Below are 22,164 nucleotides of genomic sequence, written 5' to 3'. Positions count from 1 at the left end.
GGCTCATAGGCAGCACTGTATATTGTATTATATGGCATAACCTCATTATATGTGATACTCGGTTTCCCTGTATAACTCAGCCTGCAGCCTTGTGCCTTTATATGGGGGGCACAGAACCCCTCAGTGACTGCTAATATCCTTATCATTTACAGTAGGGGGTACATTATCCCTTATAATACATGAGTGATACTCAGAGTTCCCTGTATAACTCAGCCTGCAGCCTTGTGCCTTTATATGGGCACAGAACCCCTCAGTGACTTCTAATATCCTTATCATTTACAGTAGGGGGTACATTATCCCTTATAATACACGAGTGATACTCAGAGTTCCCTGTATAACTCAGCCTGCAGCCTTGTGCCTTTATATGGGGGGCACAGAACCCCTCAGTGACTGCTAATATCCTTATCATTTACAGTAGGGGGTACATTATCCCTTATAATACATGAGTGATACTCAGAGTTCCCTGTATAACTCAGCCTGCAGCCTTGTGCCTTTATATGGGCACAGAACCCCTCAGTGACTTCTAATATCCTTATCATTTACAGTAGGGGGTACATTATCCCTTATAATACACGAGTGATACTCAGAGTTCCCTGTATAACTCAGCCTGCAGCCTTGTGCCTTTATATGGGCACAGAACCCCTCAGTGACTTCTAATATCCTTATCATTTACAGTAGGGGGTACATTATCCCTTATAATACACGAGTGATACTCAGAGTTCCCTGTATAACTCAGCCTGCAGCCTTGTGCCTTTATATGGGCACAGAACCCCTCAGTGACTTCTAATATCCTTATCATTTACAGTAGGGGGTACATTATCCCTTATAATACATGAGTGATACTCAGAGTTCCCTGTATAACTCAGCCTGCAGCCTTGTGCCTTTATATGGGGGGCACAGAACCCCTCAGTGACTGCTAATATCCTTATCATTTACAGTAGGGGATACATTATCCCTTATAATACATGAGTGATACTCAGAGTTCCCTGTATAACTCAGCCTGCAGCCTTGTGCCTTTATATGGGCACAGAACCCCTCAGTGACTTCTAATATCCTTATCATTTACAGTAGGGGGTACATTATCCCTTATAATACATGAGTGATACTCAGAGTTCCCTGTATAACTCAGCCTGCAGCCTTGTGCCTTTATATGGGGGGCACAGAACCCCTCAGTGACTGCTAATATCCTTATCATTTACAGTAGGGGGTACATTATCCCTTATAATAAATGAGTGATACTCAGAGTTCCCTGTATAACTCAGCCTGCAGCCTTGTGCCTTTATATGGGGGGCACAGAACCCCTCAGTGACTGCTAATATCCTTATCATTTACAGTAGGGGGTACATTATCCCTTATAATACATGAGTGATACTCAGAGTTCCCTGTATAACTCAGCCTGCAGCCTTGTGCCTTTATATGGGCACAGAACCCCTCAGTGACTGCTAATATCCTTATCATTTACAGTAGGGGGTACATTATCCCTTATAATAAATGAGTGATACTCAGAGTTCCCTGTATAACTCAGCCTGCAGCCTTGTGCCTTTATATGGGGGGCACAGAACCCCTCAGTGACTGCTAATATCCTTATCATTTACAGTAGGGGGTACATTATCCCTTATAATACATGAGTGATACTCAGAGTTCCCTGTATAACTCAGCCTGCAGCCTTGTGCCTTTATATGGGCACAGAACCCCTCAGTGACTGCTAATATCCTTATCATTTACAGTAGGGGGTACATTATCCCTTATAATAAATGAGTGATACTCAGAGTTCCCTGTATAACTCAGCCTGCAGCCTTGTGCCTTTATATGGGGGGCACAGAACCCCTCAGTGACTGCTAACATCCTTATCATTTACAGTAGGGGGTACATTATCCCTTATAATACATGAGTGATATTCAGAGTTCCCTGTATAACTCAGCCTGCAGCCTTGTGCCTTTATATGGGCACAGAACCCCTCAGTGACTGCTAATATCCTTATCATTTACAGTAGGGGGTACATTATCCCTTATAATACATGAGTGATACTCAGAGTTCCCTGTATAACTCAGCCTGCAGCCTTGTGCCTTTATATGGGCACAGAACCCCTATAATTTACAGTAGGGGGTACAAGAGAAATGTATGTCTGGGCATGGACGAGCTTTGCCCCTAGAGTGCCATATATACACTTTTGCCCCAAACATAAATACTTGGGGAATTAATAGATAGCAGCAGGAACGAGCATAAATAAGTAAACAGGACATGTCCTACTATTACAAGAAGAAACATTCAGGAATGCTCTTTTTATTAAAAAATAGATCTCCTTGTTGAGAAATAGTGTACACTTTCCCTTTAACAATGGTAGGGCTCTTTTATGTATGTAGGTATGTATGTATGTATGTGTGTATGTGGGTGGGTAGGTAGGTAGGTAGGTGTGTATGTATGTACTGTATGTAGGTATGTAGGTAGGTATGTATGTATGTGTGTAGGTATGTATGTACTGTATGTAGGTAGGTATGTATGTATGTGTGTGTGTATGTATGTAGGTAGGTGTGTATGTATGTACTGTATGTAGGTATGTATGTATGTATGTATGTGTGTAGGTATGTATGTACTGTATGTAGGTAGGTATGTATGTATGTATGTATGTGTGTATGTGGGTAGGTATGTATGTATGTATGTATGTGTGTATGTGGGTAGGTATGTATGTATGTATGTATGTGTGTATGTAGGTAGGTATGTATGTATGTGTGTGTGTATGTATGTAGGTAGGTGTGTATGTATGTACTGTATGTAGGTATGTATGTATGTATGTATGTGTGTATGTATGTATGTATGTGTGTGTGTATGTGGGTAGGTATGTATGTGTGTATGTATGTATGTATGTGTGTGTGTATGTATGTATGTATGTATGTGTGTATGTGGGTAGGTATGTATGTATGTATGTATGTATGTATGTGTGTATGTGGGTAGGTAGGTATGTATGTATGTATGTATGTGTGTATGTATGTATGTATGTGTGTATGTATGTATGTGTGTATGTATGTATGTATGTATGTATGTAGGTGTGTATGTGGGTAGGTATGTATGTATGTATGTATGTGTGTATGTATGTATGTATGTATGTATGTATGTATGTATGTATGTATGTAGGTATGTATGTATGTATGTATGTATGTGTGTATGTATGTATGTATGTATGTATGTATGTATGTATGTATGTATGTAGGTATGTATGTGTGTATGTATGTATGTATGTATGTATGTATGTAGGTATGTATGTGTGTATGTATGTATGTATGTATGTATGTATGTATGTGTGTATGTATGTATGTATGTGTGTATGTATGTATGTATGTATGTAGGTGTGTATGTATGTATGTATGTATGTATGTATGTAGGTATGTATGTGTGTATGTATGTATGTAGGTGTGTATGTGGGTAGGTAGGTGTGTATGTATGTATGTATGTATGTAGGTGTGTATGTGGGTAGGTATGTATGTATGTATGTATGTGTGTATGTGGGTATGTATGTATGTATGTATGTATGTATGTATGTATGTAGGTGTGTATGTGGGTAGGTATGTATGTATGTATGTATGTGTGTATGTACCACAGGACTAATTGGCAGCAGCTCCTAGAGAGAGGGAATTCCCTGCATCCTGTGAGTTGCCTAATGATCAGTAAATAATACCTGGGGAGGTGCTGCCATTACCCAACTCAGCGCAGCAAATCTACTTTCCCAGAATGAATGACATTCTTTCCTTTATTGTCTAAAAGCAGAGATTCCGGCTGCAACTGCCTTGTTTTCCTCCGTCCCACTCTCACTTTATTTCCTCTGTGTGAGTGACACCAGGGTCGGACTGGGGGGTGCAGGGCCCACCGGGGCTTCTGTCTCAGGGGCTCCTGCACCCCCCAATGGCCCTTCACCACCTCCCCTGAGCACTCCCAAAAGAAACTTACCTGCGGTGCAATCGGGGAGGGAGACGGCAGATGGCAGGAGTGCCCGGGGGGGATCAGGGGGGTCGGCCCAGTCCGACACTGAGTGACACTGGTGCAATGTTGAACTAATACTCACTACGTCTGTATTTCCCCTGCACAACTGTGCTGCACTACAGAGTTGCACCTATAGGGAACATTGGGGTATCAGTCATTCCTAACAATACCTAGGGCAGCAAATACGTGTTTGCCCCAAAGCACATACCCTGACCCTCAGTATGAGCTCCCAGGAGTACCTAGAAGGGAAAAGAGCCATCCTGCCCCCATATTGCTTCTCAGGCTGATTCCCTCAATCATGACCGGAGCCGAGACCCACAGTTTGGGTAACACTGTTCTGAAAGCGGCAGTCTAATGGCTAACGTAACTCAGATATCTGTTTTCCAGTTTTAAGCCTTCTTGACTTATACGCTAGGTGCCATTTACAAATACCCCAGACAGTGGTGAAAAAGGGCTCCCCTAGTGCTCATTCAGAGAATACTTCTGTCCTGGGTCTGGTTGCAGTCAGTACAAAATTTAGGATAATGGAGGGCACTCCGGGCTAAGATATTCTTGCCCCTTACAAACAATCAAAAAAAGAATAAATGACAATATATGAAATATCCAGGTGCTAGGGTTTCAGCAATCCCCCCTCTGGTTGCAGTCAGTACCTTGGGGACCCAGCCAGCTCTTTACTTACACCCTGCCCTAATACAGATTCAGGGTCGGACTGGGCTGGAGGGACACTGGGAAAAAGTGAGCTCCGGTTTTCATGGACCATGCCGACCCAGACCCCCCCCCCCCAATGTATTCTGTTCACTGGCAGGGTAGAGTGGGAGGGGACCCCAGAAGTTGCAAAGAGGGGCCCTTGAAGGGCTGAGGGGCTGTAAGATACCACAGACAGTCACTATTTATTGGGCTGGGGGGGCTGTTTGTGCCTCTGGGTACTGGGAATGCCAGGGGGGCTGTAAGGTGCCACAGACAGTCACTATTTATTGGGCTGGGGGGGGCTGTTTGTGCCTCTGGGTACTGGGAATGCCAGGGGGGCTGTAAGGTGCCACAGACAGTCACTATTTATTGGGCTGCTGGGGGGGCTGTTTGTGCCTCTGGGTACTGGGAATGCCAGGGGGGCTGTAAGGTGCCACAGACAGTCACTATTTATTGGGCTGGGGGGGGCTGTTTGTACCTCTGGGTACTGGGAATGCCAGGGGGGCTGTAAGGTGCCACAGACAGTCACTATTTATTGGGCTGGGGGGGCTGTTTGTGCCTCTGGGTACTGGGAATGCCAGGGGGGCTGTAAGGTGCCATAGGCAGTCACTATTTATTGGGCTGGGGGGGCTGTTTGTGCCTCTGGGTACTGGGAATGCCAGGGGGGCTGTAAGGTGCCACAGACAGTCACTATTTATTGGGCTGGGGGGGGCTGTTTGTGCCTCTGGGTACTGGGAATGCCAGGGGGGCTGTAAGGTGCCACAGACAGTCACTATTTATTGGGCTGGGGGGGGCTGTTTGTGCCTCTGGGTACTGGGAATGCCAGGGGGGCTGTAAGGTGCCACAGACAGTCACTATTTATTGGGCTGGGGGGGCTGTTTGTGCCTCTGGGTACTGGGAATGCCAGGGGGGCTGTAAGGTGCCACAGACAGTCACTATTTATTGGGCTGGGGGGGGCTGTTTGTGCCTCTGGGTACTGGGAATGCCAGGGGGGCTGTAAGGTGCCACAGACAGTCACTATTTATTGGGCTGGGGGGGGGGGCTGTTTGTGCCTCTGGGTACTGGGAATGCCAGGGGGGCTGTAAGGTGCCACAGACAGTCACTATTTATTGGGCTGGGGGGGCTGTTTGTGCCTCTGGGTACTGGGAATGCCAGAGGGGCTGCTGTAAGATGTCACAGACAGTCACTATTTATTGGGTTGCTGGGGGTCTATTTTGAATCTCAGCTTGGGCCTGATCGGTTTCCTTAATAGCACAGCCTTGTAATTACAGAGCCCCTGTGTGTCCAGCACCCTCAGACCCCCCCCTAACTTGGGTGTCTGCCCCACATTATGTAGATGACCCTTCTGAATGTTCCGGAATTTGCAGCCATCGCAAGGAATAAACATGGTGCAGAGCCAAGATCTTATATTTGCACGGAAAAACCCACAATGGCCAAACACGTAACCCAATGGGCTGACTCATTTATTCAAAGCTTTAACCATCAGGGAAGTTGACTTACCTGGGTCTCAGCTTGTATTAATATCAGTGTAATGTGGGGGGGGTGAAAGGATTCCTGCTAATTGCACAGTGAATAACGACTAACTTTTGTCAGACAAAATATTGAGCAACAAGAAAAAAAACCCGTATTAGATGCACCTTTTTAAAGGGAAAGTCATTCCAATATTCATTCAGTAAAATGTAGCGGAAGTCAATTCTCCTCCGGGTCAGCTGGCTTCTGCTACATTGTTTCAGGCGTCAGAACCAGAGGTGCCAAGAATGTAAACAGTCAGAGAGACACTGCATTGAATATTAGTTTCATTCAGAAATCATTTAAAAACTATTGACAAATAGTGTAAGAAATATATATACAGGTGAGGATGTTCAGTCTACAAGGGGTTTACCCAGGAAGGGGAATATGATTAATTTCTTAATTTAAGCAATAGGCAAAACCAATTTCCAGCATGATCCCTGTTTATTAAGGAAGTGGAAACAGTATTTGTTTGATATGAGATCAAAAACAGGCCCGTGACTAAGCCCAATGTTTGTGCTAATACAGGTGTAAGATCTGCTATCCAAAACCCGTTATCCAGAAGGCTCCAAATTATGGGAAGGCCAGCTCCCATAGACTCCATTATAATCAAGTAATTCAGATTTTTCTCTGTAATAATTAAACAGTACCTGTACAGGTATAGGACCCGTTATCCATAATGCTCGGGACCAAGGGTTTTCCAGACTACTAAGAAATCAATAAAACATGAATGAATCCCAATAGGATTATTTTAAATCTAGTAAGGATTAATTATATCTTAGTTGGGATCAAATACAGGTACTGTTTTATTATTACAGAGAAAAGGGAATCATTTAACCATTAAATAAACCCAATAGGGCTGTTCTGCCCCCAATAAGGGGTAATTATATCTTAGTTGGGATCAAGTACAGGTACTGTTTTATTATTACAGAGAAAAGGGAATCATTTAACCATTAAATAAACCCAATAGGGCTGGTCTGCCCCAATAAGGGGTAATTATATCTTAGTTGGGATCAAGTACAGGTACTGTTTTATTATTACAGAGAAAAGGGAATCATTTAACCATGAAATAAACCCAATAGGGCTGTTCTGCCCCCAATAAGGGGTAATTATATCTTAGTTGGGATCAAGTACAGGTACTGTTTTATTATTACAGAGAAAAGGGAATCATTTAACCATTAAATAAACCCAATAGGGCTGTTCTGCCCCCAATAGGGGGTAATTATATCTTAGTTGGGATCAAGTACAGGTACTGTTTTATTATTACAGAGAAAAGGGAATCATTTAACCATGAAATAAACCCAATAGGATTGTTCTGCCCCCAATAAGGGGTAATTATATCTTAGTTGGGATCAAGTACAGGTACTGTTTTATTATTACAGAGAAAAGGGAATCATTTAACCATGAAATAAACCCAATAGGATTGTTCTGCCCCCAATAAGGGGTAATTATATCTTAGTTGGGATCAAGTACAGGTACTGTTTTATTATTACAGAGAAAAGGGAATCATTTAACCATGAAATAAACCCAATAGGGCTGTTCTGCCCCCAATAAGGGGTAATTATATCTTAGTTGGGATCAAGTACAGGTACTGTTTTATTATTACAGAGAAAAGGGAAATCAATTTTAAAAATCTGAATTATTTGATTTGATGGTTAAATGATTCCCTTTTCTCTGTAATAATAAAACAGTACCTATACTTGATCCTAGCTAAGATATAAATAATTCTTATTGGATGCAAAACAATCCTATTGGGTTTAATTAATGTTTTATTGATTTTTTGTAGACTTAAGGTATGGAGATCCAAATTACAGAAAGACCCCTTGTCCGGAATACCCTTAGTCCCGAGCATTCTGGATAACGGGTCCTATACCTGTACTTTATTCAGAACAAAGTCTTGCCAAAGAGATACTTCATATGCAAATAAGTGAACTATTTAGAGTCTTGCAAAATTCACAAATATATATCAGTAAATATTGCCCTTTTACATCCTTTCCCTTGAGCCGCCATTTTGTGCTGGGCTGTGTGCTCCCTCAGAGATCAGCTGACAGGAAATAATGCAGCTCTAACTGTAACAGGAAGTAGTGTGGGAGTAAAAGAGTTCTGTCAGTTCATTGGCTGATGTAACCTGACTTTAGTACTTTACATGGCACTTTTATAAGTATTAAATAGTGTTTTATGTGATATATTTTTATTATATTTATCCTCGTTATTGGAACAGGGAGAAATATTGTAAATGTCGGTTTCCCCAACACCATGAGTAGCAGCTGATTCGCACTGGGCACCATGGAAACATTCTGTGAGAAAAAAATAGTCCCCAATGATGGTAAATGACAGAAACACACAATATTCAATATGCCTATGAAGGTTTATCATAAAACAACCAGCTAATTCTTAAAATAACTACCAACTAAAAGGGTCATACATCTCCTCACAGACATGAATAGAATGCAGAAGACCTGTTATGTGCAAAGGACCTGGAATATAGATCCACCCTTGGCATGGAAGATCTGTTCCCTAAAACATGAAATGGAAATGTTGAACTCTGTGGCTGGAAAGTTTCCTTTTTGCTGTTGAAATCTGGTTCGTATCCTGATATACAGAACTTGGCGGAGGAAGCAGAGCTGCAAACAGTTACCCACAAATGGCCGAAAACCCAACCCGAATACACAAGTTTCCCTCAAAATTAACTTTGTGTATGATGGACACATTAGTACTCTACTAATTGTTGGGGTTTTTTAAATCTTATCTGGTCTGGTTTTTGGCCCTGGGAAAAGTGACCTAGGCAAGGAGACCGACTTGAGAGTGGTAATGTAATAGAAACTGAATAGAAAGGCTCAGAGATTTAACCGTGGGTGCCTAAGGGCTCTGGCAGATTAGTCGGCCGCGACAAATCTCCCTGTTCGCGGGCGACTAATCTCCCCGAATTGCCATCCCACCGGCGACAATGTAAGTCGCTGGTGGTATGGCACACGCTGCGCAGGCAATATCGGCAAATCGCCGAAGTTGCCTCGCGAGGCATTTTCGGCGATTTGTCAAAATCGCACCGCCGCGTGTGCCATCCCACTGGCGACTTACATTGTCGCCGGTGGGATGGCAAGTTATGGCAACTCGGGGAGATTAGTCGCCCGCGAACAGGGAGATTTGTCGCGGGCGACTAATCTCCCCGTGTGCCAGAGCCTTAAAGGTGGCCACAACCGGGCCAATTCTAGCTGCCGATATGGGTCCCTTAGACAGATTCGGCAGCTTATCGGCCCGTGTAGGGGCACAAACGACGAGCCTGCCCGACCAACATCTGACCTGAAATTTGAGCAGATATCGATCAGACAGATTAAAAAATGTAGTCGGATCAAGGACCACATTGGCTCACTGATACGGTCCCCAAACCGACTGCACCTATTACCGTCGTTCTAATTCAATAGTTTTGCCCCAGGGCCAAACGACCGAATTAGCCTGAATTTGCCCAATATTGCCCACCCGTAGGTGGGGATATCGGGAAAAGATCTTAACGTGTATGGCCACCTTAACTCCCTGGCGGACATGAGCCTTAGGGTGAAGACACACAGAGCTACTAGTAGCAACTACTTGTCACGGCTACACTGAAAATTGTCTCTACGTGTGTTTTACTAAAGGCAATTCTCATTATTATCTAAGGCAGGGGACTTTTTGGGGTTTAGTAACTGTGACAAGTAGCTGCTACTAAGTAGTACTTTGTGTCTTCACCCTTAAGGTGGCCATACACGTAAAGATATCCCCACTTACGGTTGGGCGATATCGGGGGAAATTTAGGCCCCAGGGCCAGACTATCAAATTATAACGACTGTTAAGAGCGCAGATGCTTCAGGGACCGCATCAACGAGCCAATGCGGTCCCCGATCCGACTGAATTTTTTACCCTGCCCAATTGATATCTGCCCGATTTCAGGCCAGATACCGGTCGGGCAGGCCAAGGGCAGGCCCCTACATGGGCCCATAAGCTGCCGAATAGGCTTGTGGTTAAATCTCTGATACTACGGGCGACTAATCTCCCCAAAATACCTTTCCACCGGCGATTGGCTTCATTGCTGATGGAAAGGCATTTCGGGAAAATAAGTCGCCCGCAGTAGCCGAGATTACCGGTTGCAGATTTGCTTACATTTATTACTACAAATTCAATCAAAGGTCAGTTTCTCTTATCTAATACAGATAAGGAAAACACATGTAGGGGATCAGAGAATCCTGTCCCCTGTTTCTCAGTCTGTGATCTCATCCAGCCTAGCTACAGCCTGGGGAGGGATCCGGTTGGCTGGCTGCCCCAGTGCACATCTGGGAGAGGTGTGCCTAAGCTTTGGAGCCAAAAATATAGGGGCGGGCCCAGCAGCTTATAAAGGGAGCCCCTGCTGTTGTTTGCCAGTTCAGAGGAAGACCCAGAGTGAGCAGTTAGCACAAACAGTGTGTGTTCAGACTGGAAAGGATAAAAGTCTGCTGGACTGCCAGGGAATATAAAGTCCTCTGTGGTACTCTGTGTGTGTGTCCCCTGGAGGAACAGGTATTGCAATTGCCTGCTACGTGGGAGCAGCCACCCTTTTCAACAGGGAAGGTACTCTGGGGCAGGTAGCGCTACCTGGGGGGACTAAAGAGCTCTTGGGGAAGGGACTGAACTGATTTAAGGGTTGGGGGTCTATCCGGATTTAAAGTGGGCTGGGCAAGTACAGAGACTGTGCCAGTGTGGATAGCCCTCCCAAGTTTCCTCAGGAAAGGATTATCAGTCACCCAAAAGCTGTTCTACTGTTTATGTCCAAAAGTTATATAAAGTTTAATATTGCTGCAAACTATGTGTGATTATTCCTAGTGGAAATCCCCTAGAGGTGTGTTCCTCAGTGTCCACTAGGTGGAGGCACTGCGCTGTTCCCAGTTCCCAGTATCAATATTCTTTGAAAACACACATCTCCTGTGAAAATACAGCCCATATTAAGTGAATGTGCCAAGAAAGGGTTACACACAGATCTTAGCACAGCTCTTCGCTTGGTATTTTCATTGCCACCCATGATTAAAGGCCATTGTTAGTTAGCTTTATCTGTTTCCTCCAAATCTGTCATTTACATACTGTAATCCTTTTTATTTGACTTTTATCTGAATAATATGAACTCAGTTCAGTCGCTGCCAGGAATGCAGAACATTGGCAGGAAAAGAACACAATTTGGGATAGTAACGAGACCACTGGGTATTGTGGCGTTATATAAAGACACAGAGTCAACACAAAGCCCCACCTTCCCTTTCCACATTGGATTTCGTCAGCACTCGCAGTGCCCAAAGGTACTTGGAGGAATGGGATATGCGCCATTTCTAGAAAGGACTGTGTCATGCTCTCCTCAGAACATTTTGTGTTCTGCTCCAAATATATAACTGTACATACACATTCCAGTCAGTACGCACATCATTTAGGGTACATTAATCATTAATTAAAAGACTCGCAAGTCTTTTTCGGCGATTTTGGGAAATCGCGCCACCGCGTGTGCCATCCCGCCGGTGACTTACATGTTCGCCGGTGGGATGGCGGGTCATGGCAACTCGGGGAGATTAGTCGCCAACGAACAGGGAGTTTTGTCGCGGGCGACTAATTTCCCCATGTGCCAGAGCCCTTACTCTCAGGGTGCTTATCTGCTGACTTGCTGGGCAATGCTGGCAAATCTGGGAACACTCCGTGGGAGTACACAGCCTGGGAATCATGGTAAAGGTATTGGACCCCTTATCCGGAAACCCATTATCCAGAAAACTCCAAAGTACGGAAAGGCCAAATCCCATAGACTCCATTTTAATCAAATAATTCACATTTTTAAAAACAATTCCCTTTTCTCTGTAATAATAAAACAGTACCTGTACTTGATCCCAACTAAGATATAATTACCCCTTATTGGGGCAGAACAGTCCTATTGGGTTTATTTCATGGTTAAATGATTCCCTTTTCTCTGTAATAATAAAACAGTACCTGTACTTGATCCCAACTAAGATATAATTACCCCTTATTGGGGCAGAACAGCCCTATTGGGTTTATTTAATGGTTAAATGATTCCCTTTTCTCTGTAATAATAAAACAGTATATGTACTTGATCCCAACTAAGATATAATTACCCCTTATTGGGGCAGAACAGCCCTATTGGGTTTATTTCATGGTTAAATGATTCCCTTTTCTCTGTAATAATAAAACAGTACCTGTACTTGATCCCAACTAAGATATAATTACCCCTTATTGGTGGCAGAACAGTCTTTTTGGGTTTATTTAATGGTTAAATGATTTCCTTTATCTCTGTAATAATAAAACTTAGATATAATTAATCCAAATTGGAGCCAAAACAATCCTTGTGGGTTTAATTATGGTTTAAATATTTTTTTTTAGCAAACTTAAGGTAGGAGATCCGAATTATGGAATTACTTATCCGGAAAACCCCAGGTCCCGAGCATTCTGGATAATGGGTCCCATAGCTGTACCCAGTTACACAGTGCCTACCCCTCTATAAAGTCCTGCTATGAGATACAATAACAATGCACAGATACAAACTATACCAATAAAATCCTATTAGAAAAGTTAACAGGGTGGTTCACATTTGCGTTAACCTTTTGTGTGTTATTGAATGACTATTCCTAACAGCTTTGCAATTGGTTGTCATTACTTATCTTTTACAGTTTTTGGATTATTTGCCTCTGCCGAGCTTTCAGATGGGGGTCACTGACCCTAGCGGCAAAACCTATTGCTCTGTGTGGCTATGGGCTACTACAGGCATGGGACCTGTTATCCAGAATGATCGGGACCCGGGGTTTTCCGGATAACGGATCTTTCCGTAATTTGGATCTCCACAATTTAGGGCTGCTAAAAATAATTTAAATACTGAATAAACCCAATAGGCTTGTTTTACCTCCAATAAGGGGTAATTATATCTTAGTTGGGATCAAGTACAGGTACTGTTTTATTATTACAGAGAAAAGGGAATTATTTAACCATTAAATAAACCCAATAGGGCTGTTCTGCCCCCAATAAGGGGTAATTATATCTTAGTTGGGATCAAGTACAGGTACTGTTTTATTATTACAGAGAAAAGGGAATCATTTAACCATGAAATAAACCCAATAGGGCTGTTCTGCCCCAATAAGGGGTAATTATATCTTAGTTGGGATCAAGTACAGGTACTGTTTTATTATTACAGAGAAAAGGGAATCATTTAACCATGAAATAAACCCAATAGGGCTGTTCTGCCCCCAATAAGGGGTAATTATATCTTAGTTGGGATCAAATACAGGTACTGTTTTATTATTACAGAGAAAAAGGAAATAATTTTTAAAAATTAGAATCATTTGAGATGGCCTTTCCGTAATTTGGAACTTTCTGCATAATGAGTTTCCAGATAAGGGATCCGATACCTGTAGTAGCAGCTACTTATCACGGCTACTAAAATAGAGAATGCTAATCATTTACTGATAATTGTCTCTACGTGTGTTTAGGAGAGGCAATTCTCAGTAATGTCTATGGCAGGGGATTTTCTGGCATTCAGTAGCCGTGAAAAAGTATCTGCTACTAGTAGCTCTGTGTGTCTTCACTCTAAAGGTGGCCACACACGTGGCAATTTTAGATCTTTTGTGCGACCATCGGTTGCACGAAAGATCATACAACCTGCAACTAACCGTTCAGGGATGAAACGGCACCCGATCAAAATCTTTAAACTGGCCCGATCGGCGAGTCAACCAATATCAGCAGCCTCCTGCGATATCGGTCGACTCACCGTCTTGCCATACACGCACCGAATATCGTACGAAACGGGGTTTCCTACGATAGTATCGGTGCTTTTATAGCCAGCTTAATTGTTCCTGTGTGTTCTTTATCTTTCTTTCTGTCTTATCAGTATCACTAGTTTCAGGAAATACACTCTCCCATCCCACGAAAGCACAATATTGATTTAGACTTCTTCAAAACTACCAAAAATAGTTAACAATGCATGATGCAGCATGACAAGTAGTTTCTATATACAAATACAGAAACATTTTCCCTTATTTTGGTAGCAGTGTCCCTTTAATATCTATTACTTACACTGATAGGACTGGTGGGTTCCTTACACTGCCCAGCTAACCCCTTCCTTTCTATACATAAATATGTATATCCCTGGGCCTAAAATGTTTATTATTATTATTTATATATATATAGTGCCTACATATTCTGCACCAGTTTAGCATGCCGTTTACCAGCCCCTATTGTGTGTAAGGGCTCTGGCACACGGGGAGATTAGTCGCCCGCGACAAAACTCCCTGTTCGCGGGCGACTAATCTCCCCGAGTTGCCTTCCCCTGCCATCCCACCGGCGAGAATGTAAGTCGCCGGTGGGATGGCACATGTGGTGGCGAGATTTCCCGAAACGAGTCTTTTTCGGCGATTTACAGAAATCGCGCCACCGCGTGTGCCATCCCGCCGGCGACTTACACGTTCGCCGGTGGGATGGCGCATCATGACAACTCGGGGAGATTAGTCGCCCGCGAACAGGGAGTTTTGTCGCGGGCGACTAATCTCCCCGTGTGCCAGAGCCCTAATGGGATCCCTGAGGTGAAAGTTTGTATACATACCTTGGAAATTAACTGCAGTGTAAACAGATATATTTGACTTTTTTTGCCATAAAAAATTAACAGGTTCTGCGGGTTCTGCTTCGGGACCCGGGGTATTCTGGATAAGGGATCTTTCCATAATTTGGATCTCCATACCTTAAGTCTACTAAATAGTAATTTAAACATTAATTAAACCTATTAAAATAGTTTTGCCTCCAATAAGGATTAATTATATCTTTGTTGGGATCAAGTACAGGTACTGTTTTATTATTACAGAGAAAAGGGAATCATTTAACCATGAAATAAACCCAATAGGGCTGTTCTGCCCCCAATAAGGGGTAATTATATCTTAGTTGGGATCAAGTACAGGTACTGTTTTATTATTACAGAGAAAAGGGAATCATTTAACCATGAAATAAACCCAATAGGGCTGTTCTGCCCCCAATAAGGATTAATTATATCTTTGTTGGGATCAAGTACAGGTACTGTTTTATTATTACAGAGAAAAGGGAATCATTTAACCATGAAATAAACCCAATAGGGCTGTTCTGCCCCCAATAAGGGGTAATTATATCTTAGTTGGGATCAAGTACAGGTACTGTTTTATTATTACAGAGAAAAGGGAATCATTTAACCATGAAATAAACCCAATAGGGCTGTTCTGCCCCCAATAAGGGGTAATTATATCTTAGTTGGGATCAAGTACAGGTACTGTTTTATTATTACAGAGAAAAGGGAATCATTTAACCATGAAATAAACCCAATAGGGCTGTTCTGCCCCAATAAGGGGTAATTATATCTTAGTTGGGATCAAGTACAGGTACTGTTTTATTATTACAGAGAAAAAGGAATCATTTAACCATGAAATAAACCCAATAGGGCTGTTCTGCCCCCAATAAGGGGTAATTATATCTTAGTTGGGATCAAGTACAGGTACTGTTTTATTATTACAGAGAAAAGGGAATCATTTAACCATGAAATAAACCCAATAGGGCTGTTCTGCCCCCAATAAGGGGTAATTATATCTTAGTTGGGATCAAGTACAAGGTAGAATTATTTGCTTAAAATGGAGTCTATGGGAGAAGGCCTTCCCATAATTTGGATTAATTGGTTTCTGGATAACGAATCCCATCCCTGTATTGGCCAAATGTTATTATTTTGTCTTTTGAGCAAGTTACGTGTATTTATTATTATTTATATATTACAATTTATATATTATTATTTATAGGCATATATCAAATCAGCGCCACAGCATTAGATCACAATGGTTTTTCTGCTGAACTACAATTCCCAGGACCCTCCTGAAAACGCAGCTCGTTAGAGATCATAGTAAGGGCTGCAGTTCTGCAACACTTGGAGCCCTATACCTGGTGGTAAATAATTATTTTTTATCAAAGTTTATGTTCTTAATGTTGCTGACTTACTGCACCTTTTAACACCCTGTACGATTTTTAATAGAATTTCCTATAGATTTGTACAAACAAATAAAAGAATCATTGTACTTAAACATATAAAATTCCCTTAAACCCAAAGCGGCCGGCGGACTCCTAAGAATTTTGATACGTTGCCAATAACTCTGCTTTTCTGCCGCTGATTATGTAACTATTCAATCCTCGGGCTCGGCAATGCTAAATGCGTATGTACGCAGTATTTTGATGGAATAAATATATATATATGTCAATCTACACGAAAAAATATGTTCATATATATATATAAACCTGTACAAGCGATAATAGGCTTTCTTTCCCCAGAAAAAAATTACTCAGCCAATTTCAGTGTTGTAATCAGTTAGGGTTACGTCACTTAGGTAATTCCATGGTAGCAGGAATGGGCTATATAAGCCCCAGAGTGGCCCAGCATGGATCATTCAGACACCAACCAATCAGCCTTCTATACCCACGTTTGGGACAGGGACCATCTCAGCACCAGAAATCATGTTCTCACTTAGAGGTGAGTATTGGGTGCAGGGAAAGAGAGAAGATACCAGAATTGAAGGGGGGTGAAGCTGTACTTCTGAATAGGGAAGAAGCGGCTGCAGAAGCAGAAATGGTTAAATCCCAGGCAACTGGGCTCCGGGCAAGTGTTGCAAACGTCTGTCTTCCTTTCCTGTTGCTGGAATGTCCCATGGGCAACATCAGGAAGGAATGCACCAGGCAAGGGGAAAAGATAGGAGGAGATTAGAAAGTTGTGGTCAGGCCATGTAAAACATCAGTGTATGGGATACCGGTACCTGTCGGGGTGTTTGTGCCACCATCTGCTGACCCACTGCCATTTCCCTTGCAGATTTCCTCTTCATTTTGTGCCTGTCTTGGCGGGTCCTCTCAGCGCCCCTCCCTGGAATTTTATCCACGAACAAAGAATTTCTGCAGATTAACAAGGAATTTAGCCGGAAAATCACCAGGGATGCGGAGAAACTGAAGAACCTTATGGTAAGTGCTCGCTCTGACATATAATGTCCAATCACCAACCCATGTAGATGTTCCTTTTGGTTATATAATTAACCAATTGCACTTGTTTCTGCTCTGCGTCTTTGTCACCTTGTGGCTGATGAAGGCTGGTAGAGTCCAGTAGACATGTTTCTATGTCGGAAACCTAGTTTGCCCAGGTGCAGTAACCCATAGTAACCAATCAGCAGGTAGCCTTTACTGGTCAGCTGTTTAAAAGCATCTTATTGGTTGCGAATTGGTTGCACAAACTTTGTGCCATTTATTGCATATTGGGGTTTGGGTCTTAAATCTTACTGTTAGACCCCACAGCTGCCTATACACAGAAACATGTAGACTTGTCCACTCCAGACCAAGTTGGTAGCTTATTGGCCCATGTATGGGTCAGTTTCAGTGGCCCGTGTGATCAATATCTGCTGAAAACTGGGCAGATATATACTGGGCAGGTTAGAGAATCCTATTAGGTGAGGATCACAGGAGCTCCTTGGTGCAGTCTTCTACTGGCAGGTTCCAATTATAATCAACCCAATTATCCAACCACTGGGTGGTGATATCTGTGTATTCCAGTTGGGAAATCTCTGATGTGTTTGGTCTGTGCCCAGGCCCAGACTGGCAATCGGTGGGTTCAGGCAAATGCCAGAGGGGCTGTTGTAAGGTGCCATAGGCACTCACTATTTATTGGGCTGGGGGGGCTGTTTGGGCCTATGTGTACTTGCAATGGCAGGGCCTATTTTGAACTGTGCCCCATCTATAAGTTCCTGCTATTAATATGCCAACACTTTCAGTCAATTAATGGGGTTTCAGTCAATTAATGGGGTTTTTCAACGTAGAGAGTGATATTCTGAGACAATTAGCAATTGGTCATTATTTTTTATCATATGTAGTTTTTTAGTTATTTTGTTTTCAGTTCAGGAGCTCTCTAGTTTGGAGTTTCAGCAGCTATTTGGTAGCTAGGGTCCAAGTTACCTTAGCAACCAGAGAGTGGTTTGGATGAGAGGCTGGTATATGAATAGGAGAGGGACTGAATAGAAAATTAAGTTGCAAAAAGCAACAATAACAATAAAACTGGAGCCTCACAGAGCAATAGTTTTTGGCTGCCGGGTCAGTGACCCCCATTTAAAAACTGCAAAGAGTTGGAAGATGAAGGCACATAATTCAAAAACTATAACAAATAAATAATGAAGACCAATTGATTAGAATTGGCCATTCTATAACATAATAAACTAGAATAGAATTGGCCATTCTATAACATAAGAAAAGTTAACTTTATGTGAACCACCCCTTTTAGTTCAAGCAGGTCTCAGTTTCAAAGCTTTCATTAGAATTGAACTATCACTCCCATCTACTATAAACTGCTGTTCATTCCTGACTATATTTTATTTGTCACTTTGAGGTTATGTGCTACCATAGGCAGATTGTACCCTGCTCCATAAACCCCTAGTAACCAATCAGCAGTTACATTTAACTCATCTGTCATCATCAAAAAAGTAAAAGTAAATACCCGTTTGGTTGCTATGGGTTACTGTAGGGCAATAAACATTGTCTTTTGTGACGCTATGATCCCCTTTGATGGTTTCCCCCGTGACTGGGCTGGTAATTGCCCCTTCTGCCTACGGCTGGTTGCGCCAACAGGAAGGAGCTGAAATGACACAGGAGGTTTCCCCATTTCCCTTTGTGTGTGGGACCAGCCTTTCACCCTTGTTTGCCTTTTCTGGTCACATTTATTTCGGTATCCGTCTGGGTTGCCATTTCTGTTTCACAGGGAAATAAATGAAATGCAATAAAGATTCCTGCTGAGCAGAGTAGGGTTCTATGTAAGCGTATGTTATTATATGATATTATATATAATACTTACTGTATATCCCCTTTCCTATACAGTGTGACAATCACGGTCTGTGTGAGAAGAGTGAGCTGACACTCATTCAGGAGCATCTCCAGCTGCCAGACGTGCCTCTGGGCCAATGCCAGGCCGGTTCCTTTAGCCAGGTGAGTGCAGCCTGCGCTCTATAATACTGTGTAATAATATTTACAGATAATATTCAACTTTTTTTACAAAGAGAATTCAAAGATCAATAGATTTTGCACTAATTCTAATTCGTTACATTCATTTCTTAAACACATTTCAATAAAATACATTTTTAAACAAAAACATTATTATATTCTGATGATGAATTGACTGGAATATAGCGATTTTAACAATCTAGATGTTTTTTTGTCCCTGGATAAAGGTGGCCATACACGGGCCGATTGTAGCTGCTGATATCGGGCCCTTAGACAGACTCGGCAGCTAATCGGCCTGTGTATGGGCACTACCGAAGGGCCTGCCCGACCGATTTCTGGCCTGAAATCGGGCAAATATGGATCGGGCAGGTTAAAAAATTTAGTCGGATCGGGGACTGCATTGGCTCGTTTATGAGGTCCCTGAACAGACTGCGCCCATTACCGTCGTTATAATTCAATCGTTTGGCCCCAGGGCCAAATGACCGAATTAACCTAAATTCGCCCCATATCGCCAACCCTTAGGTGGGGATATCGGGAGAAGATCCGCTTGCTTGGCGACCTCGGCTGTGGTTGCTATGAGCAACATCACTAATGATATTTATCTCCAATGTTAGTAAACACGCCCCAAAGTTATCTCTATACTGTCATCAATGTATATACTGTATTAAAAGTGCAGCCCAGTGCTAGCTGGCCATTCCATCAGTTAAGGAATTCTTGTAGGAATGAGTTTAGGTTTTCCTCTAACCTCACATTTAATTTTCCTAATTTCAGGAGGGCTGCTTTTCTCAACTGTCCAATGGCCTGCAAGAGCTCCAGAGAAGGGTTGTGGCCATGCCCGGGCACCTACCGGAGGCAGATCTTCAGAGACTGGAAAAGGACATCAGTGACTTGCTTGTCAACATCCAAGAAGAGGTAAGAGGACTGGATAGGAAGGGTACAGGCCTGTAGGGGGTTTCAAATTAAAGGGGAACTCCACCCAGACTGAGATTATTAACTAACATAATTTCAAGCAACGTCACCAATTAAATAATATGCAGCCTTTTCATGATTTTTAATGTAGAGCGCAGTTCCCTAAGCCCCGCCCCCTGTTCCCCTGCTGATCTGGCTGACTACTTTGTGACTCAAGTAAAATGTAACAGTAGCGCCTGTCCCTCAGCCTGCCTCCTCCCAATCCCAGAATCCCCTGCTGCACACGTGATGTCAATAAGGAACATCCCAGTGCAATGCATTGTGGGTTATGTAGTTCCTGCATGCTGTCTGTAAGCTGTGGAGAAGTTGTTACAATCTGTAACATCAGTGTTTTAGTCCCTCCTCCCCTGCCAGGATTTCAAATGATGCAGAAAGAGAAGAACTGATTTGCAGCTGGATTTCAGCATATAAAAATGGTATTTATTCCTACTGTTTGAAGGAATAGATTACAGGGATAGGGATATTAGGGGCTTCTGTGTTGTGTGGTTTAGGTTCATGCAGGCATTTTCCACATTGGATTTATCATGGTGCAATTGGCCCACCCAGGTATATACATCCCCACAGCTATTCTCAATGTGTGATCCTGTCAGTGTCACTGAACAACTGTCTGTCCTCTCTTTCCAACAGATGGAGGCCCAAGGCATCACCGCTCAGAGCTCCCCATCCCAGGCACTGCCAACATACAGCAAGGGCTTCCACAAGAAAGTAGCCATGTTCCTTATCCTTTCCGACTTGGCCAGCACCATGGGGACCTTGCAGAGCTTACTGGGATAAGGAGGCCGCGCGGAATAGGGATAACGTTTAATATTTAAACCTGCGTCCCGAGAACCAACGGCGGCTTTGCGTCTAGAACTCCCGGTTGCAGAGGTTGCAATGTCAGAAATACAAGTAGTGAATATTTCACTTTTTTTGTACGAAGGAAAGTAACCTTTTTCTTCTCCCCAACGCCAATTATGAGATTGTTCATGTTTTATGTTTTTGCATTGAAATGCATTTATTTATTTATAATATATAAATGTATTTATTTATTTATATAAATGAATACGGGGGAGCACTCAGCAGACGGGTTGAACTGCAACTACGTCTCCAAGCACCCCCGATCCAGGCGCAACTTTAGCCAATATCCATTGAATGTAATGGAGCAACGGAAACATCTTTTCATTAGGAAATAACTTTTATTTTGTCCATTAAAACCATCACAGAGTTTAACACCTACAGCTTAACGCGTTTCATGGCTTCTCGCCACTTCATGGGAAGCTCAAACTTCTGATAAAGGGGCAAGAAGCCATAAAACGCATTAAGCTGTAGGTGTTAAACTCTGTGATGGTTTTAATTGGACGAAATAAAAGTGAATTCTTTATGAAAAGATGTTTCTGGTGCTTCGTCGACATTCTGTGGATATTTATTTATTTATGTATTTATATTTTTATTGTATTTAAACTATTTTTTATTATGTATATTTGGACAGTTTATCAGTATTTGGAAGTGAAATGCTTTTGTATAGTATTCAGATGGTTCTAAAGGGTAATTTAATATTTATAGATTGTGAAATTCTATTTTTATTCAGGGTTGAAGGGAAAACATAGCTATAAAGTGCATCCAAAACTATAGAAACTCCTAGATATACAGTAGATAGTTCCAGATGGTATAGGGTTTTATATAGGCCCACAATGGAACTAAGGATGGGCTGATGGGATTTCTCCTAGGCTTTGGGGGGGGGGGCACAATAGAGCTAGAGGGGGATTTTATTTTCAATTACAGGAACAGTTCCCCTTTAAACAGTTGATGGCTTCTCTTGTACCTGCTACCACAGGTATGGGATCTGTTATCCAGAATGCTTGGGACCTGGGGTTTTCCTGATTTAGATCGCCATGCTTAGGTCTACTAAAAAATAATTTAAACATGAAATAAACAGGTACTGTTTTATTATTACAGAGAAAAGGGAATCATTTAACCATGAAATAAACCCAATAGGGCTGTTCTGCCCCCAATAAGGGGTAATTATATCTTAGTTGG

General features: G+C 42.5%; 1 protein-coding gene across 1 annotated transcript; it reads left to right on the top strand.

Moving 5' to 3' along the window:
• Window positions 1–16,579: 16,579 nt before the first annotated feature.
• On the top strand, window positions 16,580–21,360 carry csf3 (colony stimulating factor 3). The gene is made up of 5 exons (XM_031894876.1): window positions 16,580–16,684; window positions 17,018–17,163; window positions 19,057–19,164; window positions 19,951–20,091; window positions 20,776–21,360. Exons 1-5 carry the CDS (start codon window positions 16,669–16,671, stop codon window positions 20,920–20,922), a joined length of 558 nt encoding a protein of 185 aa, XP_031750736.1. The 5' UTR covers window positions 16,580–16,668; the 3' UTR covers window positions 20,923–21,360.
• The last annotated feature ends 804 nt before the right edge of the window (window positions 21,361–22,164 follow it).

This window comes from Xenopus tropicalis, chromosome 10 (assembly GCF_000004195.4).
Source record: "Xenopus tropicalis strain Nigerian chromosome 10, UCB_Xtro_10.0, whole genome shotgun sequence".
Taxonomy (NCBI): domain Eukaryota; kingdom Metazoa; phylum Chordata; class Amphibia; order Anura; family Pipidae; genus Xenopus; species Xenopus tropicalis.
Note: the sequence above shows the minus strand (reverse complement) of the source record. Positions and strands in the feature narration are given on the sequence as shown.